Below are 21,754 nucleotides of genomic sequence, written 5' to 3'. Positions count from 1 at the left end.
AATGTTCTCATGCACTCCTTGTTCTCGCAATTAATTTATAATTGCTATGTAAATCGAAAGCCTTTTCGTAATCAACAAAACCTAAGCACAGTGGTTTATTATATTCTGTAGTTTTCTCAATTAGCTGATTCATTGTGTGCAGATGATCAGTGGTCGAATACCCGCATCGGAATCCTGCCTGTTCATGACATTGGTTTTCCTCCAAATTTGTAGCTATTCTGTTTGTAAGGACTTTAGTAAAAAGTTTGTAAATGACTGATAGCAAACTAATGGGTCGATAGTTACTAAGGTCTTTTGAGTCGCCTTTTTTATAAAGTAGAATAACAATTGCATTACACCATGTTTTGGGAATTTTCTTCTGCTTTATACATTGGGTAAATAAGTGAGCAAGCCTATTTTGTACTTCTGCTCCTGCATCCAACAGTAAATCTGCTACTATTCCATCTTCTCCCGGAGCCTTCCCTCTTTTCATATTTTTAAGAGAAATATTTACTTCGTCAGGTGTTATCTCAAGTATTTCACTTGTGTCAACAGAAAAGTTAGCTATTGATACTACTGTCTTTGATGCATACAGTTCTTTATAGAATTCTTCAACTCGCTTCAGCATCATATCTCTGCATTTAATGGCTTCACCGTTTGTGTCTTTTAGTGATGTAATTTGTTGCTTTCCAAGTGCCATTTTATTTCGGATCTGTTTCAGACTTTTTCCCTTTTTGATGGTTTCTTTGATGTGATCCATGTTTCTCTTTAATTTTTCTTCTCTTTGTCTTTTGTTGATAAGCTTATTTAATTCCGCTCGTTCTGTTTTATCTTTCTGTGTTTTTACTTTCATTACCTTTCTTTTTTTTCATAAGCTCAAGTGTCTTCTCTGAATACTTCCCGGCTTTGGTTGTATTAGGTTTTCCTACTACCTCCGCTGATTCTTTTAGGACTTTTGTTAGTCTGTCATTCAACTCATCAATGTCACATTCAGCATAACTGAGAGCCTGAAATCTGTTCCTTATTTCCAACTGAAAAGCTGCTTTGTTTTCGCCGACTTTTATTGGGCATATCTTTTTGTCTTTAATCATCTTCTTTCTTTCACTTTTGAAATTGAATATTCCTGTGCAACCCACCATTCTATGGTCACTTCCAATATTTACTTTGTTGATAACTGTGACATTTGTGATTGTGTTATTCTTATTTGCTATAATGAAGTCGATTTCATTCTTTGTTTCTCCATTTGGGCTTCGCCAGGTCCACTTTCTCCCTGTTCTTTTGTGAAAGAATATGTTCATTATTCTCATGTTAAACATATCTGCAAAGTTTACCAACATTTCTCCTCTTTCGTTCCTTTCTCCCACTCCAAATTTTCCCATACATGCATCTCCATTTTTTGATTTTTCCAACTTTTGCATTGAAGTCTCCCATGAGTATAGTATAGGTGGTCTTTTCTTCTTCCATAATCTGGGAGATGTCATCATAGAATGTTTCAATTCATCTGAGCTCTGAGAAGTTGGTGCATGTACTTGTATCACTTTCAGGGTATATTTTTTGCACAGTCTAATTACAACCACTGATGCTCTGTCAGATGCACTGCTGAATTTAACAATGTTGTCTGCAAGATTTCTGTTAATTAGAAATCCTACATCAATAACTCTTTCATTTTCCCTTCCTCTGTGGTAAAATAGGTGGCCACTGTCATTTAGCTGAATTACTTTTTCTTCTTTTCTGTGAGTGTCACTCAAACCTACAATATCCCAACTAATGTTTTCCAGTTCAGCCATTAAATTATCAAGTTTGTAATCTTCAGCGAGGCTTCTTACATTGTATGCATAGATCTTCATTTATTTAAGAGTGTTTAATATCCCAGTCTCTATCTTGTCAACACGGTGCTTACTCACTTTTGGTGGCACTCTGCCCATAAGCACAGGAGGCAGTGCGGTTGGACCTTTAATAGACGATGATCCAACAGGAACACCCGTCAAATACTTTGCAATAGAACTCACGTTTGGTTGGGAGGATTGTGGCAAATAATCTCACCTCCCTGCCACATAGTTTCTGGTGAGATGTAATTTTTTTTTGCCACCTTATTCGTTATATTTGGTGGAGCCCTATATATCTATAGGGGGTACAAGGCCTTCCCCTATCTGCCACCTGGGGACGTGCCAGGTAGCAGTGGGATCCTGCCCCTGGTATATATATATATATATATATATATATATATATATATATATACACAGTAAAGGTCCTATTATTCGGCATCTATTGGACCGGGCTGCTGCCAAGAAATGGGATTTGCCGAATAATCAAAATTCCTACCCACTCAGTACCTTAAATATATTGGTGAACACTGTCATCACCACTTATGGTATTACAACTGTGTTTGGAGAGAGTACTGTATGCTGTACAATACTGCAATCAATACAGTACTATACCTGAATCTGAAATATATATGTAAATTAGTGAACATATACAAGTGTAATGACACAGTAGGCCTACAAGTCAGATAACACTTCCTGGATGGCTGAAATGATATGGAATATTACTTATCAGCTCAGTACATCATTTGTATTGGTGAACATTGTCCTCACTACTTATATTATTACAAACATGTTTGGAGTGAGTACTGTATACAGTACTTTTCCAAACACAAAATAAAATAGTCGGAAAGTGGAGGAATATGAATTGGTAAGGTCTTTCTGATGAAAGTTAAACTTACATTTAACACTCATTCTTTTGTTCATTTTTTTGTTTACATGTGAAAGAGAGAGTATTGATGCAAACAGTAATGTATTCCATTAACTCCTTAATGACCTTCGGCATTGAACAATCCTTCACAGTACCGATATCAGTGATGTCAAATTAGTGTGAGCTATGAAAAAAACTGAACAATTATGGGAAGGGAACGAAGGTCACTGGTATGTTTACACGACTCTGTGCTACGATTCCAAGCACTCAGGGGGTTGCTTTATCTCAGATGTTTTCACCATCCATCCATCCATCATCCACTCCTACATTGCCCCATGAGGAGCGTAGGAGCCCGGGGCTAGGGAGTTTGTCCTGACATTTAAGATGAGAGTTACCAGCCTCACTCATCCCTGAGTGGCATTACATGAGCAATCAACCCCAACCATCCCTTGGATATAAACCTTCACCGGCTAAATCTGATTGGAGCGCAATAATTATCCACTAAACCACCTGGCACCAAACTTTGGTTATATGGTTACCACCCAGCGTAGTAAATGTTTTCCTGGTGTACAGGAAACCATTTGGCTTGTCACTCAGTGTAGAGTCACCCACAAGCAGAAGGAAGAGAAAAGAATGAAGGAAAGAAAGACGGAAGAGGGAGTGTAAAGTTACCTGTAAGCAGAAGGACATGGAAAGAATGAAGAAAAGGAAGACAGAAGAGGATGGAAGGAAAGAAGGATGGAGGAGAGGAAAGGACAGACACCTGACAGCAGCCCTACATTGAGTGAGTGGATGGTGAGTGCCCCCACCTACCACAAATGTTTTCACCCATTTGGTAAATGAACCGTAACTTTTCAATTCTCCTGTGAACCATAGCGAATCATAGCATGGGTTTAGGATGCTAAATAACACATTGCCAGGTGCACCAGATGATTATCTTCACATCCTGAAGAAAATGGAAGAAATTTAATCCTTCTTTGAGTACATAGAGTAAGTTTCTTTCATTCTTCTGAAATCAATTTATTTTTCTTATCTCAAACCCATGCTATGATTCACTATGAGTCATGGAAGAATTGATAAAGTTACGATGCATTTACCAAATGGGTGAAAACATCTGAGATAAAGCAACCCCCTGAGTGCTTGGAATCGTAGCGTAGAGTCGTGTAAATATACCAGTGTCCTTCATTCCCTCCCCATAATTGTTCAGTTTTTTTTTATAGCTCACACTAACTTGACATCACTGACATCGGTACTGTAAAGGGTTGTTCAGTGCCAGAGGTTATTAAGGGGTTAATGGGATACATTATTGTTTGCATCAATACTCTTTCACATAAACACAAAAATGAACAAAAGAATGAGCGCTAAATGTACGTTTAACTTTCATCAGAAAGACCTTAGCAATTCATATTTCCCCAGTTTATTTTATGTATTTTTCCAACTTTAGGTTAGGTTAAGTTTGGTTAAATTATTGGGTACAGTTAAACTTGGTTAGGTTAGGTTTAGTTAAACAATTAGGACAGTCCCTTCCACCATTATGCTGAGGAATCAAATTACAAGAGCTGTCACAGCCGTACAGCTAAAAACAACGGGGAAACTGATTTAACAAGCAACATTTATGTATGGGTAATGCATTACAGTATCAGTGGTTCATGGGTTACACAATTAGCGGTAAATGTCATTTTCAGGAAGGCGTCAAGAATGAGGGAATTTTAAGAATTAGCGAGGGGGCTTGGAACGTAACCCTCGCTAATTTGGGGGGATGGTTACTGTACTGTATGATATTGTGCAATATTGTAATCAATACAGTACTGTACCTGTTTATAGTGAACATACAGAAGTGTAATGAAACATTAGGTCGTCAAGTCACAGATAACATATTCCAGACACCTGCCGAACAATCAAAGATTTTCATAATTGGGACTATTTCTCAAAACTGCCGAAATGTCGGATCTACGGAATAATCAGCTGCCGAGTAATAGGACTTTTATTGTATATGGAGCCTCTGTGGTGCAGTGGTACATTGTGCGTTTTCATACTCTGAAGAACGAGGGTTCATGCCCCGCCAGGGTAATAAACTTTGGGAGCGTTCTTCAGGCCAAGTACTGCATTGGCAGACACAAGGGGTGCTGTGGTTGAACCAGAGTCGCATACTATAAAGTATGCTAGCACCCAGTCGGCTTGTGCAGGCCTATTACACTTGGTTCACAGACTACACACACATCCAAAGCCACTCCAACACTACGTTTACACTTACAAGCACTTCTCACCCTACATAAAATCTCTACTAGACAGCCTAAGCCACTTGGTAGAGATACATTGGGTGTATGGTCCCCACTTTGGTCGGGATAGGCTGGTCCTGCAGTGGAGACACAAACAGCTGATGAGATGAGACGAGATGATATATATATATATCGCCTGGGAACACCAGATAATGTTGGCATAACGTTCTTCCTACATGTCAAGTGGGGTTGGTGGAGGATTAGTGTCCCTCCCCGTAAAACAATTAACTCTAAGCCCTTGGCCACCCCATTTGGGATACATGGCGTCTGGCAATGAATGAATGAATGAATGAATATATATATATATATATATATATATATATGTGTGTGTGTATACAGTCACTACTCATTTTATGATGGGGTTATGTCAGGTCATACCTTAATGTATAACGATTTTATCGTAAATTGGGAGATTGAAATACATTATAAAAGGGGGGTTACGTCAACTTAACTTCCCAAAGTCACCTACCCAAGACTGAAACAAAATTGACAATCCACCCTAATTACTCCCTGTGTCAGTCCAAGTTGTCTCCAAGACCAAAACAAACACTATCACACCAATACAGGCAGTGTTACTTACGTACAGTAAATCATTGCAACAACAGAACAGACACACTTGCGCAACGTTGGCCTGGTGCTACATGATGTATAGGCCTACAGTAGCACGATGCTTGGCTGAGAGGTGACAATAGCTGGGGGGCACAGATGAATGAGTGGAAAAGACAGGGCTTTGAAGGGGTGGTGGGACCGCAACTGAACCAAAACAGTGCTCTGCACTCTGGGGCCGCCATCTTGCCTGAGACAAGTGATGGTCACCTTGTCTGTGCCTGGTGCTTTGCACGAAATTTTTCGATGGCAATATCGTTATAGCGGGAAATTTATCATAAATCAGATTTTGGGGTGGAACTTTTCTATTATTGTTGTAGCGAATTATTGCATACCGAATCAATGCAAAACAAGTAGTGACTGTATATATATGTATATATATATATATATATGTATGTATGTATAATCTCATCTCATCATCTGTTTGAGTGTCCACTGCAGGACTGGCCTATTCCGACCGAAGTTGGGACGATACAGCCAACAGATCTCTACCAAGTGGCTTAGGCTGTCTGGTAGAGATTGTATGTAGGGTGAGAAGTGCTTGTAAGTGTAACTGTAGTGTTGGAGTGGCTTTGGATGTGTGTGTAGTCGGTGAACCAAGTGTAATCGGCCCACGCAAGCCGACTGGGTGCAAGCATACATACTAGTATGTGACACTGGTTAAACCACAGCACCCCTTATGTCCGCCAAGCAGTATGTGCCCAGAACACTCCCAAAGTTTATTACCCTGGTGGGGCGCGAACCCTCGTTCTTCAGTGTACGAAAACGCACACTTTACCATTGTGCCACAGAGGCGCCATATATTCATTCATTCATTGCCAGACGCCATGTATCCCAAATGGGGTGGCCAAGGGCTTAGAGTTAATTGTTTTACAGGGAGGGGCACTAATCCTTCACCAACCCCACTTGACACGTAGGGATGCCAACAGCATCTGGTGTTCCCAGGCGGTCACCCATCCAAGTATTAACCAGACCCAACGTTGCTTAACTTCGCTGATCGGACGGGAAGCGTTGTACTCAACGTGGTGTACATATATATATATATATATATATATATATATATATATATATACTGTATGTATATATATGTACAGTATATGTATGTATGTATAGGTATTTATACCTGTATGCATAATTACAGCAGAAGAGGAATCTGTAAACTTGGAGCCTGCCTGTGCAAAGGGTCTACTACCTGAAGTGTTAAATAATTTTTGTCAGTTACAAGAAACCATTTTGCTTATCTCTCAGTTTAAAGCAAGAAATATGTATTTTATTTAAATTTAGATAATATACTTGTGGACCTGCAAAAGTAGCCAAATCCCAATTTATCCACATTTGAAGCACTGTAATGAAGTTTTAAAAACAGAATGAGTATATATATATATATATTAATGAAGATAAATATGGCATTCTATTTCTTATATTTTCACAACCCATTATTACTAAAACCTTTCTTTATATTCTTAGATTGTGGCTGAGAGGGAGGGGCATGCACATACTGCCCTTCCAATGCAGGTGTCCACCAAAAATTGGAAGTATCGAATAGCAGAAGAAGGGGAGCAACCTACAGTAGAGCTGGAGTCTGGGTTAGGCACACCAGTCAGTCCACATCTCTACCAAGGCCTGCGTTAGGTAAAGTGTAACCGTCAGCACAAATTCTTGAGACATTGTGATGCTACCAAACCAGGTTCCTGCGCTCCTCATGGGGCAACACAGGATTAGATGATGTGTGAATGTATGTATGTACCAACTCAGGTGTCTTCCCATTGAAACTTGACCCTTTGAGATTCTGATGACGCATTTTGGCGTCATTTCATATCCATCCTCAGAGATTCCCATGACGAATTTATTCATCATTTTAAGGTCTGTCTATCTATCTATTGCCAGACGCCTCAATCCCGTTTGTGGTGGCCACAAACAAACCTCCTCCATGTCGCCCTGTCCCCCGCCATTTCACTGCCCTGCTCCCAACTCACACACCCCTCTCTCATATACCTCTCCACCCCATCCCTCCATCTCATCCTCGGCCTCCCCTTCCCTTTCCACCCCTCCATCTCACTCACATACACAGTCTTCATCAGTCTTTCACCCTCCATCCTCTCCATATGGCCAAACCACCTCAGTGTATTCCTCGTAATGCTTCCTGTCACATCCACATCCACACCACAATGCTCCTTTATATCCTCATTTGTCAGCCTGTATCTCCATGTGACTCCACAGACTCCTCTTAACCCTTTAAACGCGGAGCGTCGCTTTTGCGATGATCGCCAAAAAGGACATAACGGCAGATCGTCGCATTTGCGATTTGAGTTAATTTTGAATAAACGCGGGCAAGGATGTTCCAGCTGGTATTGTCTATCAGTACTGCCACCCTTTAGCTCTAATTAGCATACTTGACCTTTGTACTACTGACCTCCGTTGTTGCCAAGTATCGCGTCCCCCCCCCCCCCACCGCCGCCACCACCACCACCACCACCACCACCACCACCACCACCACCACCACGGCCCAGCCAGCCTGGCTGTGATATATGGCAGCGCGCTGACTGCTCAGAACTGTAAATCTGCGCTCTCCTCTCACAAGCAGTTTATGCTAATAGGAAACGCTTGTTTCCCCAGTTGTCACACTAGCTTTTTTTCGCGCGGTTTTCCCCTATTTAGCGTCAGTTTACCTCAGCCTTTCAAAGTGACATTATGGCGAGTTCTAGCTTTTCCGAGTTAGTGCGAGCGGCCGACAGGAACGAGAATAAAGTGACGGGCGTAAGGCAGAATAAAAGCGCGCTGCGGTGGTCTTTTGAGAAGTACTATGATTGAAAATAATGTAGTATACGTGTTTTTAGCTGTGAAAATGGAAATGTTTGTTGAGTGACGGGAAGACTGCCGCTGTGCTGCATGTCGGCCGTACGCTCCGTTGATTTTAGCCATATTTTCAGTGCTTATTGTACAAATACGGATTGCAAACTACCTGTACGTTGTAGTATAAAGTTTACTGTGACAGAATGAGGCTGTGGTAGAGGGGAAACCGGGTTGTTGGAGGTGTGAAAGTGAAGATTTTGTTACCCAACTTTGCAAGTCTCCACAAGTCCTTGGGTAGTCCATGAAGGCTCAACACCTGTCTCTGGAGAAAGCTGAATGTAAGTACTATCTTCCATTCCAAGTATAATGTTCTAGGGTTAATCTCTGATTTTTGGCTAATATTTTCCTACAGGTACTCAGACCGTGATCTAACCCCGCCACACGGGGAGGGGTCGGCTGTCCATGGCCGCTTTTTAGGGGTTAAATAACTCATTTCCACTGCTCTCACTCTTGACTTGTGTCCTTCCAACAACGTCCAAGCTTCACTTTGGGAAAATATTCATGTTTATGTGTCATAACAAAGAGACTTGGGCATGATGTCGTGGAATGCTTGCTCTATGTGTGGTTGGCACTAGTTTTGTAGTTTTGCATGGTTTAAACAAGATTTGTATATGTTTATTAGTTTCTTTTTCTTTTTTTACTTTGTCAGATTTTCTTCAGCGGGCTATAAATTTTTTTTTTTTTTTTTTTTAATGTGTCCGACTCTGGGCAAAGGCTTCAGGGCCTATATCTTGGGGGCAGTAGCCTATCCCAAGGCCCAGTAGTCCTCCTACACCTCCACATGTCACCACTTCGGCGCTAACACCCACCGTCCATATTGAACACATGCTAGGGCTGTCTCATACAGGACTGGTGTATTAGTATTAGCGGGGGTATTTTTACAACATGTCGGCGGGTCATCTGGTAGATCAGGAAAGTCTGCTTTTAATGAAATTCAAATCCTTAAACTGTCCCCTGCCCCAGCCAGGAATCGAACCTGGGTCCATCAGGACTGCAAGCCGCCTCTCTACCGATTCAGCCACCGCCTCCCCCAGACTTCAACTCGTCATTTTGACTGTTTATTTTTTTTGTTTTCATTTTTTGAACATACTACAATAAGGTACAACTTTTCAGCATCAGAATGACACCACAAACAGCATCCTATCATAAAACGTGTATTTACACTGAATGATCAAAGAAAAAGATCACGAAGTGAATATGGATCCGAGAATCATGAAAAATTGTGCATCTGTTTCCTTTCGCTTTACCGTGCAATAAAATGCAGAAATACCATAATCTATACATCATTGCAAAGGTAATTTATTGCTGTTTTGCATTGTTTAAGCCAGATTTATATATCTATTACTGTAGTTCTTTTTTTTCTGAATATTTATCTATGGCAAGGTATACCATTTTTGGTTTTTGTCTAACTTCAGCTCGGTATTTTGACCTTCATTTTCTTTGTTTTCACCTTTTTGAACATATGGTAAGGTACAAGTATTCAGCATTAAAAGGACACCAAAACCAACATTCTGTCATGAAAGTGTATTTACGCAGAGCGATCAAAGATAAGCAAGAAGTGGAAGGAGAATATAAGAGAGTATGGAACAGTGGTTTCAAGGATTGTATGGGTGAGGATGAAAGTAGGTATACAAGCGTGAGGAATTGTATGTGTGTATGCTCCGACAGAGGACCGAGTAGCAAGAGTGAAAAATGAGTTTTGGGCATGAGTAGAAGCATGTATGGACAAATTTGAGAGGAGCGAGAGAGTGCCTTTGATTGGAGACATGAATGGCAAAGTTGGGAATGTAAAGTGGATGGAGTGGTTGGTCAGTGGGGTGTGCCTGCTGAAGTAGATAGGAATGGTAGTGCTTTGGTGGACATCTGTGCTGGTAAGGGGGTGGCAATAGCCAACACCTACTTTCGGCATGAGATGATCCACCGATATACATTGAAAGTAATGAGGAGGATGGATGGTGAACTTGTTGAATGAAAGGCAATGATAGACTACGTGTGTGGATGAGCGAATGAGAAGACAAGTGTTGGATGCAAGAGTGTGGAGAGGGTGGGGGAATGGAGTTTCAGACCATCACTTAGTGATTGCCAAGGTAAAGCTGCAAAGAAAATGGTTGAGACGAAGGGGAAGACAGGAGGAAACAGCTCCTGTGAGAAGAGTGGAGAATTTGCTAGATAGTGAGAAAATGGCAAAGTATAAGAGCATAGTGGAAGAAAGATTGGGAAGGTATGAGTTAGAGCAGATGGAAGGGGTGGAAGATGTATGTAAGATATTCATGGAAGAGATAGGCACAGCGTGTGAGGTGGTTTGTGGAGTGAGGAGGAGATGCAAGGGTGTGCAAGGGACAGCATGGTGGAATGATGAGGTGAAACGAGCTGTGGAACAAAAGAAGAAGGCATATAGTGAATGGTTAGCGAGTAGAGGTAGGGGAGAAGATGAGAGAGAGAAGAGGGAGGTATATGTGAGCAGGAGAAGGGAGGTGAAGAGACTGGTGAAGGAGAGTAAGAAGAAAGTGGATGAAGAGTTTGGGAAGAATCTGAATGTGAAATGGAGGGAGAGTAAGAAATTGTTTTGGGAGGAGGTAAAGAAAGTAAGGCAGTGTGAAAGGGGAAATAGTAGGGGAGTAAAAGATAGGAATAATAGATTGTTGGTGGAGAAGAGAGAGAAATTGAGGAGATGGAAGGAGCACTTTGAGGATTTGTTGAATGTAGAGAGTGAGAGCAGTGTGAGTATAAGTGGTTGGGGAATGGCTGGGAGAAGGAGAGATGAGAGGAGGGAGGAAGAGATCAGCAGGGCAGAAGTAGTGGAAGCAATGAAGAAGATCAAATTGGGAAAGGCCCCAGAAATTGATGGAGTGTGTGGTGAAATGCTTAGGTATGGGGGTGAGATTGTTGTGGAGTGGATATGGAAGTTGTGTAGATTGGCTTGGGAAGAGGGAAGGGTTCCAGAGGACTGGAAATCAGGTATAATTGTTCTTTATACAAAGGAAAAGGGGAGAGAGAAGTATGTGGTAACCATTGGGGTATTTGCCTTTTTAGTGTGACTGGTAAAATATATGGTAGAATACTTATTGATAGGGTTAGGCATATGACAGAGGAGTTAGTTGGAGAAGAACAAAGGGGATTTAGGAAGGGAAAATGATGTGTAGATCAGATATTTGTTCTAAGATGTTTAGTGGAGAAGTATTTAGAGAAAGGAAAGAAAGTGTATGCTGCCTTCATGGACTGGGAGAAATTTATGACAGAATAGATAGGCAAGGTATGTGGAAGGCATTAAGAATATATGGAGTGGAGGGGAAATTGTTGAGTGCTGTGAAGAGTATGTACGAAGGAGCTAGGGCTACGTTGCGAGTGGATGGTGAGCTGAGTGAGTTCTTTGATCTCAATGTGGGACTTAAACAGGGATGTGTGATGTCTCCATGGCTGTTTAATATATACATGGATGGGGTTGTAAAGGAGGTGCAAGGTAGGGCAGTGGATGTGGGGGTGGCTCTAATGAATGAGGGTGAGATTTGGAAGATTCCGATGTTGCTGTTTGCTGATGATACAGTATTGTTGAGTGAAGATGAATGGGAGTTGCAAGGTTTGGTGAATGTATTTGGAACAGTGTGTAGGAGGAGGAAGCTGAAGGTTAATGTAAACAAAAGTAAAGTTATGGTGTTTGAAAGGAATGATGTCACAGAATGTACAGTAAGGTTGGATAGTGAGGATATGGAGAATGTGAGTGCTTTCAAGCACTTGGGTAGTGTGATGAGTAAGGATGGAGCTTTGGGGGATGAAGTGCATGAAAGGGTACAGCAGGGAAGGAAGGTTGTTGGTTCACTGAAAGCAGTGATGAGAAATAGGGAGGTGAGTATGGAAGTTCAGAAGTCACTGCATGATAGTATTGTGATCCCTACCCTGACGTAGGGAAGCGAGGCATGGACCTTGCAAGAGGGGAACAAGTCAAGAGTGAGAGCAGTGGAAATGAGTTACTTGAGAGGAGCATGTGGAGTGTCATGGAAGTACAGGTTGGCGAATGAAGAAGTGAAGGAACGTTGTGGGGTTGATGTGGATGTGGTTGAGAAGATTAGGAGAAATACACTGAGGTGGTTTGGACATGCGGAGAGAATGGAGAATGAAAGACTGACTAAGAGGGTGTATGTAGGTGAGGTGGAGGGAGGGAGAGGGAAGGGTCAGACCGAGGATGAGGTGGAGCGATGGAGTTGAGAGGTATATGAGGGAGGGAGGGTGAGTTGGGGGGATGGTAGTCAAATGATGGGTGACAGAGCGACTTGGAGGCGTTTTGTCTGTGACCACCCTTTGCGGGATTAGGGCATCGAGCTATAGATAGATAGATAGATAGATCAAAGACAAATACTGCGATGTGAAGATGTGGGTCAGTGTGGCTGCTCTTGCACAGACAATCTGCCCGACCCGGAAACGTGATAGGGTTAAGTACAGTAAAACCCCTCATAGTCGGCATTCATTCAGTCGGAAGTATGGTTAAGTTGGCAAGGCAAAAAAAATATTCATATAAAAAATAATTGTAAATTTTGAAAAATTACCCCTCCCCCCCAAAAAAAGTTGGAAAAAGTACCCTTTAGTTGACAGTGTACTGTCTGTTGGAGATCCAGATTTGGCAAGGTGTCATACTACTATGATATAATGCTTGTCTTGTTCCAACTTGAATTCGGGAAATAAGTTGGGAAGTCGAATCCATGCCTCAGTCCTGCTTCCACCACCGTATGCACCACATCTCTGCCTCGCTCGCTCATGATTGTGATAAAGTGTTGCGCACTTTTTAAGTGTTGTAATATTTTATTGTGCTTCATCATGTCCGCTTCAGGACCCAAGGCTCCTTGAGGAAGGAAGGGGATGAAATTGAAGACTCTGAGCCTTCAAGATAAGTTCAAAATTATACAAAAAATGGATGCTAGGCCCTCCATGTGCTTGGTATGCACTGAGTTTGGTAGCAAATTCCAGCACTGTGTACTTGTGTTAATGGTTAGAAAATTTTGTACCCAAGTGATTGTGAGCTTCCCTAATACCTCTTAATCTTACCACAGTGCCCTCCCTACACTTGGATTACACCCTATTCCTGTCTGTAAGCATGGTAAGTGCTTTCTTTGAGGGGGAGTGGGTGGGCACTACCATAGGTCAGCACCTTAGTTAAGTCAGAAAGGCTTCTGCCCCTATTGTGCCAACTTAAAAGGGCTTTCCAGTACCATATTGACATGCTGTGTATCATATTGCATCCTATAGTTTAAAAAGGCTCCAGCATGCCTACATGCATTGGCCTGTGTCACCTAATGGTGGCTCTTAGCATTGTCCGATCCCTAGCTACCTCCCTATTCAGTCCCTTATCCCTGAGGTCACGCTGTGTGACCTTGTCCAGGGCTTTTTTCGGTTTGTCTCATCCAGCCCTACCCAATGTTCACACTCCTCACCTTGTGCACCAGTCATCCACCACCCTCTCCACATGCCCAAACCATCTCAATCTAACTCTCTTCGTCACAACACCAGTACACTCCAGTCCCATAATTCCCCCAACTCTTCAGTCATGAACCATACTCCTCCAGGCTTCACATTCAACGATGCACTATGCATCCATCTAATCACTGTCATTTCAGAACATTTGAGCTTACAAATATCCTCTTCCATTACTGCCCAGGTCTCACTACCATACAGCATTACACTTCTGACACATTATTTGTTTTGTGTTGTTTCGTATATAAAGGCTCCAGCATGCTTGCATGCATCATCCTTGGTCACCTAATGGCAGCTTTCCATGCTGCTTGATCTCTGGCAAGCTCCCTGTTTCAGTTCCTTATCTCTGAGGTCACACTCTGTGACCCTATCCCAGGTTTTTTTCAGTATGCCTCTCACAACCCCACCCCCAACATTCACACTTCTCACTTTCTGTACCCAGTTGTCATCCTTTATCCTCTCCACATGTCCAAATAATCTCATTCTGCTTCTTGTCATCACAACACCAATAAACTCCAGTTCCATCCTTCCTCACAACTCTTCCATCATAAACCTAACCTCCTCAGGCGTCACATTTAAGGATGCTCTGCACATCCACCTAATCATTGTCATTTCTGCACATTTGAGCCTATGAATATCCTCTTCCTTTATTGCCTGGGTTTCATTGTCATACAGCATTATTCTTCTAGCATATGCCACATACAAAGATCCCTTAGCATGGAGGGAGAGCCCTCTCAATGTCAGGAGAGGCAACAGCTCCCTTAACTTCTTCCAACCACTCTTCCCTCTATCCACAGAGCTAGCTCCTACCCCACCTCCAGCACATAACATGTCTCCCAAATAACAAAACTCTTCCACACACTCAAGAGACTCACCAGTAAGTTCAATCCTTTCACGTCTGGCAGTATCCACATGCTCTCCCCTACACACTGCACACATGAAATCAGCATTATCTCGCAGTCTACCTACTCCATATCTTATGCACCCACTTATCACAAACACTGCACAAGATGGCATTACTTTTCACACCCTTGTGACAAAATACACATGGTCACTTTCCCTCTTCTTTGGCATTACCACCCCTAGACCTAGATACAGTAATCCCGCATTTTTTGCGGATTTTTTGTCTACGGTTTTGCCCTCTCGCGGATTTTCTTAGCATTAATAAGTTCAACAAAAATATCCTTGAATATACAGAAAAAAAAAAAAATTGAAATTCCCGCAGCTTCCAATTGTAGCGCGGTAAACTCACGCCACCCTCTGTCCCTTTCCCGTGGCCCCTCTGCCAGTGTTACCATATCTAGCATAATTTTATTCTTTTAGCATAATTTTGATCAAATTTTCGAGTCTGGAATATTTTTTAGCATATTAGAAGTTTTAGAATCATTCTAGCATAATTTAGAATGGAATGGAATATTTTTAGAATAATTTTATAAAAGCTACAAATCAGAGAGAGAGAGAGAGAGAGAGAGAGAGAGACGAATAAGGTAAGATGTTTGAATAGTTGGTTACTTTCAGTTTGGGCTTGGTTGGGTTGGATTAGGTTAGGTTAGGTTAGGTTGGATTAGGTTAGGTTAGGTTTTAGGTTAGGTTCGGTTTGGTTCAGTTAGGTTAGGATAAGTTTGAGCTTTGTACTTTACCCATGAAACCTAGGTTTTTCCGATGAATTTTGGTATGATTCATTCGATTTTCAGCTTCATTTCAGTCGGAAATGACCATTTTCTGTGTTTCCCCCCCTCCCTATAACCCCCGATTCCCCAAAGATCCCTCATTATTTCAGGGGGATGGGGGGGGGTCATATCTCAAAATCTGGTTATTTCCGACGGAAATGATGCTCAAAATCGAATGAATCACATCAAAATCCATCAGAAAAACGTAAGTTTCGTGGGAAAAAGCAGTATGGGTAGATACCGATATTTATCCTCTTACTGTACGTAGGTTCATTTTAATATTTTCATAGTAAACAATATATAATTAATATGCTGCACGAATATGTATAGAATTTTATCATTTAGCTTCAAGTTAGCATAATTCATTTTTTACTTGGAACAAATATGCTCAATCTAGCATAATTTTTTCATTGCCCTAGCATAATTTCGTTTGGATATGGCAACACTGCTCTCTGCCTCGCATTCTTCAGTCCACGCCTGACTGCCTTAAGTGGCTGTTGTGGTTGTAATCACACTATGATATGAGCCTCTTGCCTCCCACTTGCTTTCCACATGGCCCCAGGACGTAAGCCAGCCTCACCAAAGGCTAATAATACAATTAGTAAGAACTCCAAAGTGACAAAACGATGAAGTTATGACCTTAGCAGAGAAAATTGTGTTACTGGACAAGCTAAGAAACGACCGTGCGAGTGTTTGCTATCACCAGTTAATGCATCTTTTTATTTTGTACTGTTTTGTTAATAAATGTGTAGATAATTGTGTATTACAGTACGGTGTTTACGTTTTTCCTTCATAATGGAGTATGTGCATTCAATCTTGTAAGAAGGTATTTCGGGATGAGTATGGAGGTTTCGGGACAATTCGCAGTCACAACAAACACAAAACAATTCGCCTTCATTAATGAAGATAGCTATGGGTGACGCTAGAATATAATTCAAAGGCGACTACAGCGAGGAAGAAACAAGTTAATTATTGACTAAAGGTGCAACTAATAAATAATATCCAGAACCTACGCTACTGAACATAGACTTTGCTGGATCCCCCTGAAATATAGTTATTAAAGTATTGATTAATTAATAATAAGTATATTGATGAAAGTATTGATTAGTATATTTATAGAATGGCGGGGAATCGTCCAGGGTGCGAATTGTTCTGAAGGGGAATCGTCCATGTTTTGACGGGGAATTGTCTGACGGCGAATTGTCTCGCAATCAGTATGGACATGGACTGTGTGATGGGCAGCGTGGTGGACACAAGTGCAAGTTTTCAATTGTTAATAGAGTATTCGCGGAATTGACTTTTCGCGGGGGTTACAAGAACGTAACTACCGCGAAATATGCGGGATTACTGTACTACCACTTTTGTTTTATCTACATTTACTCTTAAGCCCTTGTGCCCCATACCATCTCTCCACTTCTTAAATGTTTCCTGAGCCTCTTTCATTTTCTGCAATCAACACCAAATCATCAGCATACATCTCCCACAGGAATCCATTTCTGTAGTGATGTGAGAGGGCTTCAGGTACCATGATAAGCAATAAGGGGCTCAAGACTGACCCGAGATGCATGCCAACATTCATGGAAAACTCATCACCCAAATCTCCATTCACCTCAGGCATCTTTAATATCCTTGCTGTTCACCACTACCTTCTGTTCATCATTCTTCACACACACTGCCCACTCATAATATCCCTGTTTACTTTCTTCATCTGATAAACTACCTTAAGTATCATATTCTTCCTTTAAACGCTGTTAGGTTATCCGGTAGAAGTCTCTGAGACTCAGATTATGCCCTATATACAGTACCTTTTTTCTAGTCCTGTGCTTTTTGGCTAAGTATTCCTCTTTGTTATGACCTGGGAAACCTTCTTTTCTCCTTACCTGTAGCTTTCTACACCCTCATCCCAGCACCATGATACTTTACGTCTTGGTGGTGGTGGTGGGGGGGGGGGGTTGTCCTACACACTTAACCCGCCCCGTCCCGGAGACGTGAATTCACGTCCTCACATGATGTGCACTCATATCCCGGAGACATAAATTAACGCAGCAACATTGCAAGGTCCCTAATTTGCACAATTTTCATTTTTCGCTAGTGATTTTTGGCACGTATACATGGGACACCTTCCTCTACAAGATGCCAGGCAGGGACAATGCCTTACCCAGCATGACCTCCTCCTCCCCCCCCTGCATGACCTTTTCTCAGCAATTCACCTGTTATCAGTGACCTAGCCAGTAAAGCCATGTCATGCCACGGTACGAAATTCAGGGCCAGAGTGATTCCCCAATCGATGACAATGTGGCGGACAAACATTAGAGGAAGAAACAGTCAGAAATGATGATCAGGTAATGTGGCAAAAAAAGGTCAGGAATGGTGATGAGTTAACGAGTGAAACAATGCTTATAATGCCTATATTACCATTTGAAAACCAATACTCTCTCGTACTACATATAAATTCGTACCAAATAAATAAATAAATACCGTTTATGAGTGGTGTAGAATAGTTATCCTCCCATAGAACTCGTTTTCTTTGCAGCCAGCCTGATAGAAAACCCTGTAAGGTAAGGAGGTACTCCTACCTGGATCGAGTATTTTAAACCTCAGGTGAGTGATTTCTCTATGAATTTTCGATGTTTCTCACCAAAAGCGGATGTTTGAGCCAAAAAAAAAAAAAAAGGTCCAAAAATGTCGGGACTGGGGCATACCACTGCCCAGAAAACGTTGGGATGGGGCGGGTTAATCAGTAACTCTCAGGAGACTGTTCTTGAGAGCCCTGTATTGAACAGGGAGCTATTGACACTTCTGCCACCAGTTCCCTGTTCAGCTGCCACTCTACTCATCTTCCTAAGAAGGCATCCTTTAATGTGTGGTTTTTCAACTTCCATACTTTCCTCTTCAGTACAGAAGTCCTTTTCTTTGCCACCCACTCCTTAAGGACCATGTCACATATCTGTAATTTGTGTTGCTCACACTAGAGATGTACCGATACCAAAATTTTGACCAAGACCAATATGGATACTTATACCACAAAAGTGGACCGATACCGATACTACTACCGATACCGATACTGAGTTTTTGTGCCTTCAGTAAAGTGTTTGAGCCAAACCTCTGTAAAAGAAACAGCCATATTCTACTTGTACAGTAGTAACCATCCAGGCAACTTTTCATGCTGTAGTATTGTAAATAGATAAACGAATGAAATTAAACAACTATACATATCAATAAGAAAATATTATAAAAGCTGTGAAACTGTACCACGTAGGCAGAAGACTGTGTGTTGATAGTGAGGGAGGGTGGTGCCTGCCGTCTGAGGGCTGTGGCAGGGCCCTGAGCCGCTGATGCGGTGCTACCAACCTGTCTCGTGCATGTCCGTGGTAGCAGATATGGTTCATTACCAAGGAATGTACTGTATTACTATGCGCCATGTACTCAAAGTAATATGATACTGAATAATTGGATATTACCAATAATTTATTTTTTTTTCCCTGTAAAACATCAAAATTCTAACAAAATAACTTCCAGTGAATGATATGCTATTCACTAAATTACTTTTAAGTATTGGTAGTATCAGCAGAGAATCAGTCGATACCGATTCCAATACTGATACTCTAAAAATGGGCTGATACCACCGATACCGATACATCGGTACATCTCTAGCTCGCACTCTTTGCTCCATATAACTTTAACATCCCTCATCCACCTCCTATTAGCTCTCCTAACCAAGAAATAGTCTATCTGAGTATTGTTTCCCTCAGACTCTTTTGATATCAGCCTACTCTCTCTCCTCCTAAAACACAAGTTGCACACAAGCACTTTCATTGGCCCCCCCCCCCCAAACTAGAGTATCTTTTCCCATTCCACATTTCTTGTACCATATGTGCATCCTCCAGGTACCCCTTCATGTCCTTGAGTTACTATATATATATATATATATATATATATATATATATATATGTGTAGATATAGATATAGATATAGATATGTAATCACTCTAATATCCGGACACCCAATAACCGAACATCCCCACTACCCGGACATAATCGTCCTGGGATCCAATATTCCCAAAATGGTCCGAAAACCCAAAAAAATAAAAAAATAAAACGATTTTTTCCCGTCCGTAATTTGAACTTACCGCGCACGGCGCAGGAGAGCATTGTTGTGGCGCGTCATTCCTCCGACGTCCGATAGAGCGCTGCTGCATCCTCCCCACTTTCCATCTGTCTCTCGCCGCGAGTGCACGCTCGTTGTAATTGCTGCCCACGTGATCGCTTTTGTGGTGGTGCCTTACCTGCTGCAGGGCCTCCTGCTGCTCTCGGGCCTCCTCTTAGTGTGTGTGATGATGGCCCCGCCACCTGAGAAAAGGAAGAGAGTGGTGTTGACCCTGGAGAAGAAACGGGAGATATTGGAGAAAGTAGATGCGGGGTGGTCTTCTTCCCACATTCTCCGCGAGTTTAACCTGGCCCGGTCTACTTTGTTCAATATCAAGAGATCCCGAGACAAACTCATGCAGTACACGGCTGACTTCTCGTCGAGAAGCAAACGCAACGTGGAAAGGAAGGTTATGTTTATCCCCATGTTTGCAGAAATCGACTGATCCACGTTGATTTGGTATCGACAACAATGTGCTGCTGGTGTGATGGTAAGTGGAATGGAGCTGAAAACTGCTGCTGAGAAGTTCGCCAGGCTACATGACGCCCTAGACCTCAAGGCATCCAAGGGTTGGCTCTTTGCGTTCAGGTTGCGGCATGGCCTTACCAACTGTAAAGCACATGGCGAAGCATTGGACACTAACGAGGATGGAGTTGACGAGTTTCGGCACAAGGTGAAGGGCTTGATCGACAGGGAGAGCCTAACTCTTGCTCAAGTCTACAACGCTGACGAAACTGGCTTATTCTATCACTCGCTGCCAACGAACACTCTAGCTGAGGAGACGGAGAAGCGTGTACCTGGCCGCAAGCTTTCCAAGGAACGGATATCTGCTTTGTGTTGTGCCAGTGCTAACGGCATGCACCGGCTTAAGCCCGTTGTTGTTGGCCGCGCAAAGCAGCCTCGGTGCCTTCGTGGGGTGATGGATGTCCTTCCTGTCGTCTGGTACCATTCTTTGAAGGCATGGTTCACAGCTGTGATCTTCAAAGACTGGTTTCACCGTCACTTCTTCAAGGAGGTCATCCATTACCAGACGAAGACACTGGGAATCCCATGCGACCAGATAAAGGGCCTCCTTCTCCTCGACAATGCACTTGCCCACCCGTACGACAAGGACTTGGTTGCTGAAAATGGCTGTATTAGGTGTATGTTTCTGCCACCTAATACGACAGCTCTCATCCAACCAATGGACCAAGGAGTGATCGTGGCAACAAAGCGCCTATACCGTCGGAAGTTCCTGGACGAGGTGATGATTGTTCTCGAGAACGAGGATGAGCGCAGGGAGGGACGGGACACACGAGGCAAGCGGACTTTGGAAAACCTTCGCTGCGACAACATCAAGTCTGCGCTGTACAACTGGGCTAGTGCATGGAAGGAAATCCCTGTGAAGGCTCTGGAAAATGGTTGGTCTCGTCTGCTTCTCGGAACGGATGTGGAGTACGATTTTCTAGGCTCTGACGTGGATGACTTCTATGCACGGCTACGTACGCACGGCGACGATGTAGATGTGGACGATGTTCGTGAGTGGTTGGATGACGACGAGGGCGATCCTGGGTGTCAGACATTGTCTGATATCGAGATCGCGTCTTCGGTTGCAGGTGTCGGTACCGAACTTGAAGATTCCGACGATGATGCGGACTCCTCTCAGCAGGACACTACTCCAGCCATCTCCAAGCTGAACGCACTCCGGGAACATCTAGAGTTTGTCTTAGACTACCTGGAACACCCGGACTGCGACAGGGAGATGGGGCCCTTGGGACTCATGGAGGAAGTACGTGCTTTCAGGTAGCACATCATCAATCGTCAGAATCGTCGGTCATTGCGTCAATCAACCATTGACAGTTTTTTCAGGCCCGTGACCCCCGCTGTGCCCAGCCCTGGCTCCACTCTGTTGCCTCCAAGACAGGCCCTCATGCTCCGAGCCACAGCCCAGCACATCAGCCACGGTGGAGTCACCGCTCGACGTGAGTTTGTGGCTGTCTTCAGAGTCGTCTGCAGTGGGTACGCCATCACCACGACCCAGCGATGCACCCCTAGGTCACCTGCCAGTGATACTCTCGGACTCTGACA

General features: G+C 42.7%; 1 protein-coding gene and 1 pseudogene across 7 annotated transcripts in view; one reads left to right on the top strand and one right to left on the bottom strand.

The window, feature by feature from the left end:
- Positions 1-21,754, top strand: part of mRpS34 (mitochondrial ribosomal protein S34) — a 200,617-nt gene that overhangs the window by 168,873 nt on the left and 9,990 nt on the right. For all 7 annotated transcript variants that reach the window (XM_080276002.1, XM_080276007.1, XM_080276003.1 and 4 more), the window contains exon 4: positions 7,023-7,187. In XM_080276002.1, coding sequence (XP_080132128.1) covers positions 7,023-7,187 — 165 coding nt within the window. The remainder of the gene's footprint in view (positions 1-7,022; positions 7,188-21,754) is intronic.
- Positions 6,476-6,594, bottom strand: LOC145404511 (5S ribosomal RNA; annotated as a pseudogene).

Source organism: Coenobita brevimanus, chromosome 63 (assembly GCF_032717465.1).
Source record: "Coenobita brevimanus isolate Jiangsu-jjx chromosome 63, ASM3271746v2, whole genome shotgun sequence".
Lineage (NCBI taxonomy): Eukaryota > Metazoa > Arthropoda > Malacostraca > Decapoda > Coenobitidae > Coenobita > Coenobita brevimanus.
This window is presented reverse-complemented; position numbering and strand designations above follow the sequence as displayed.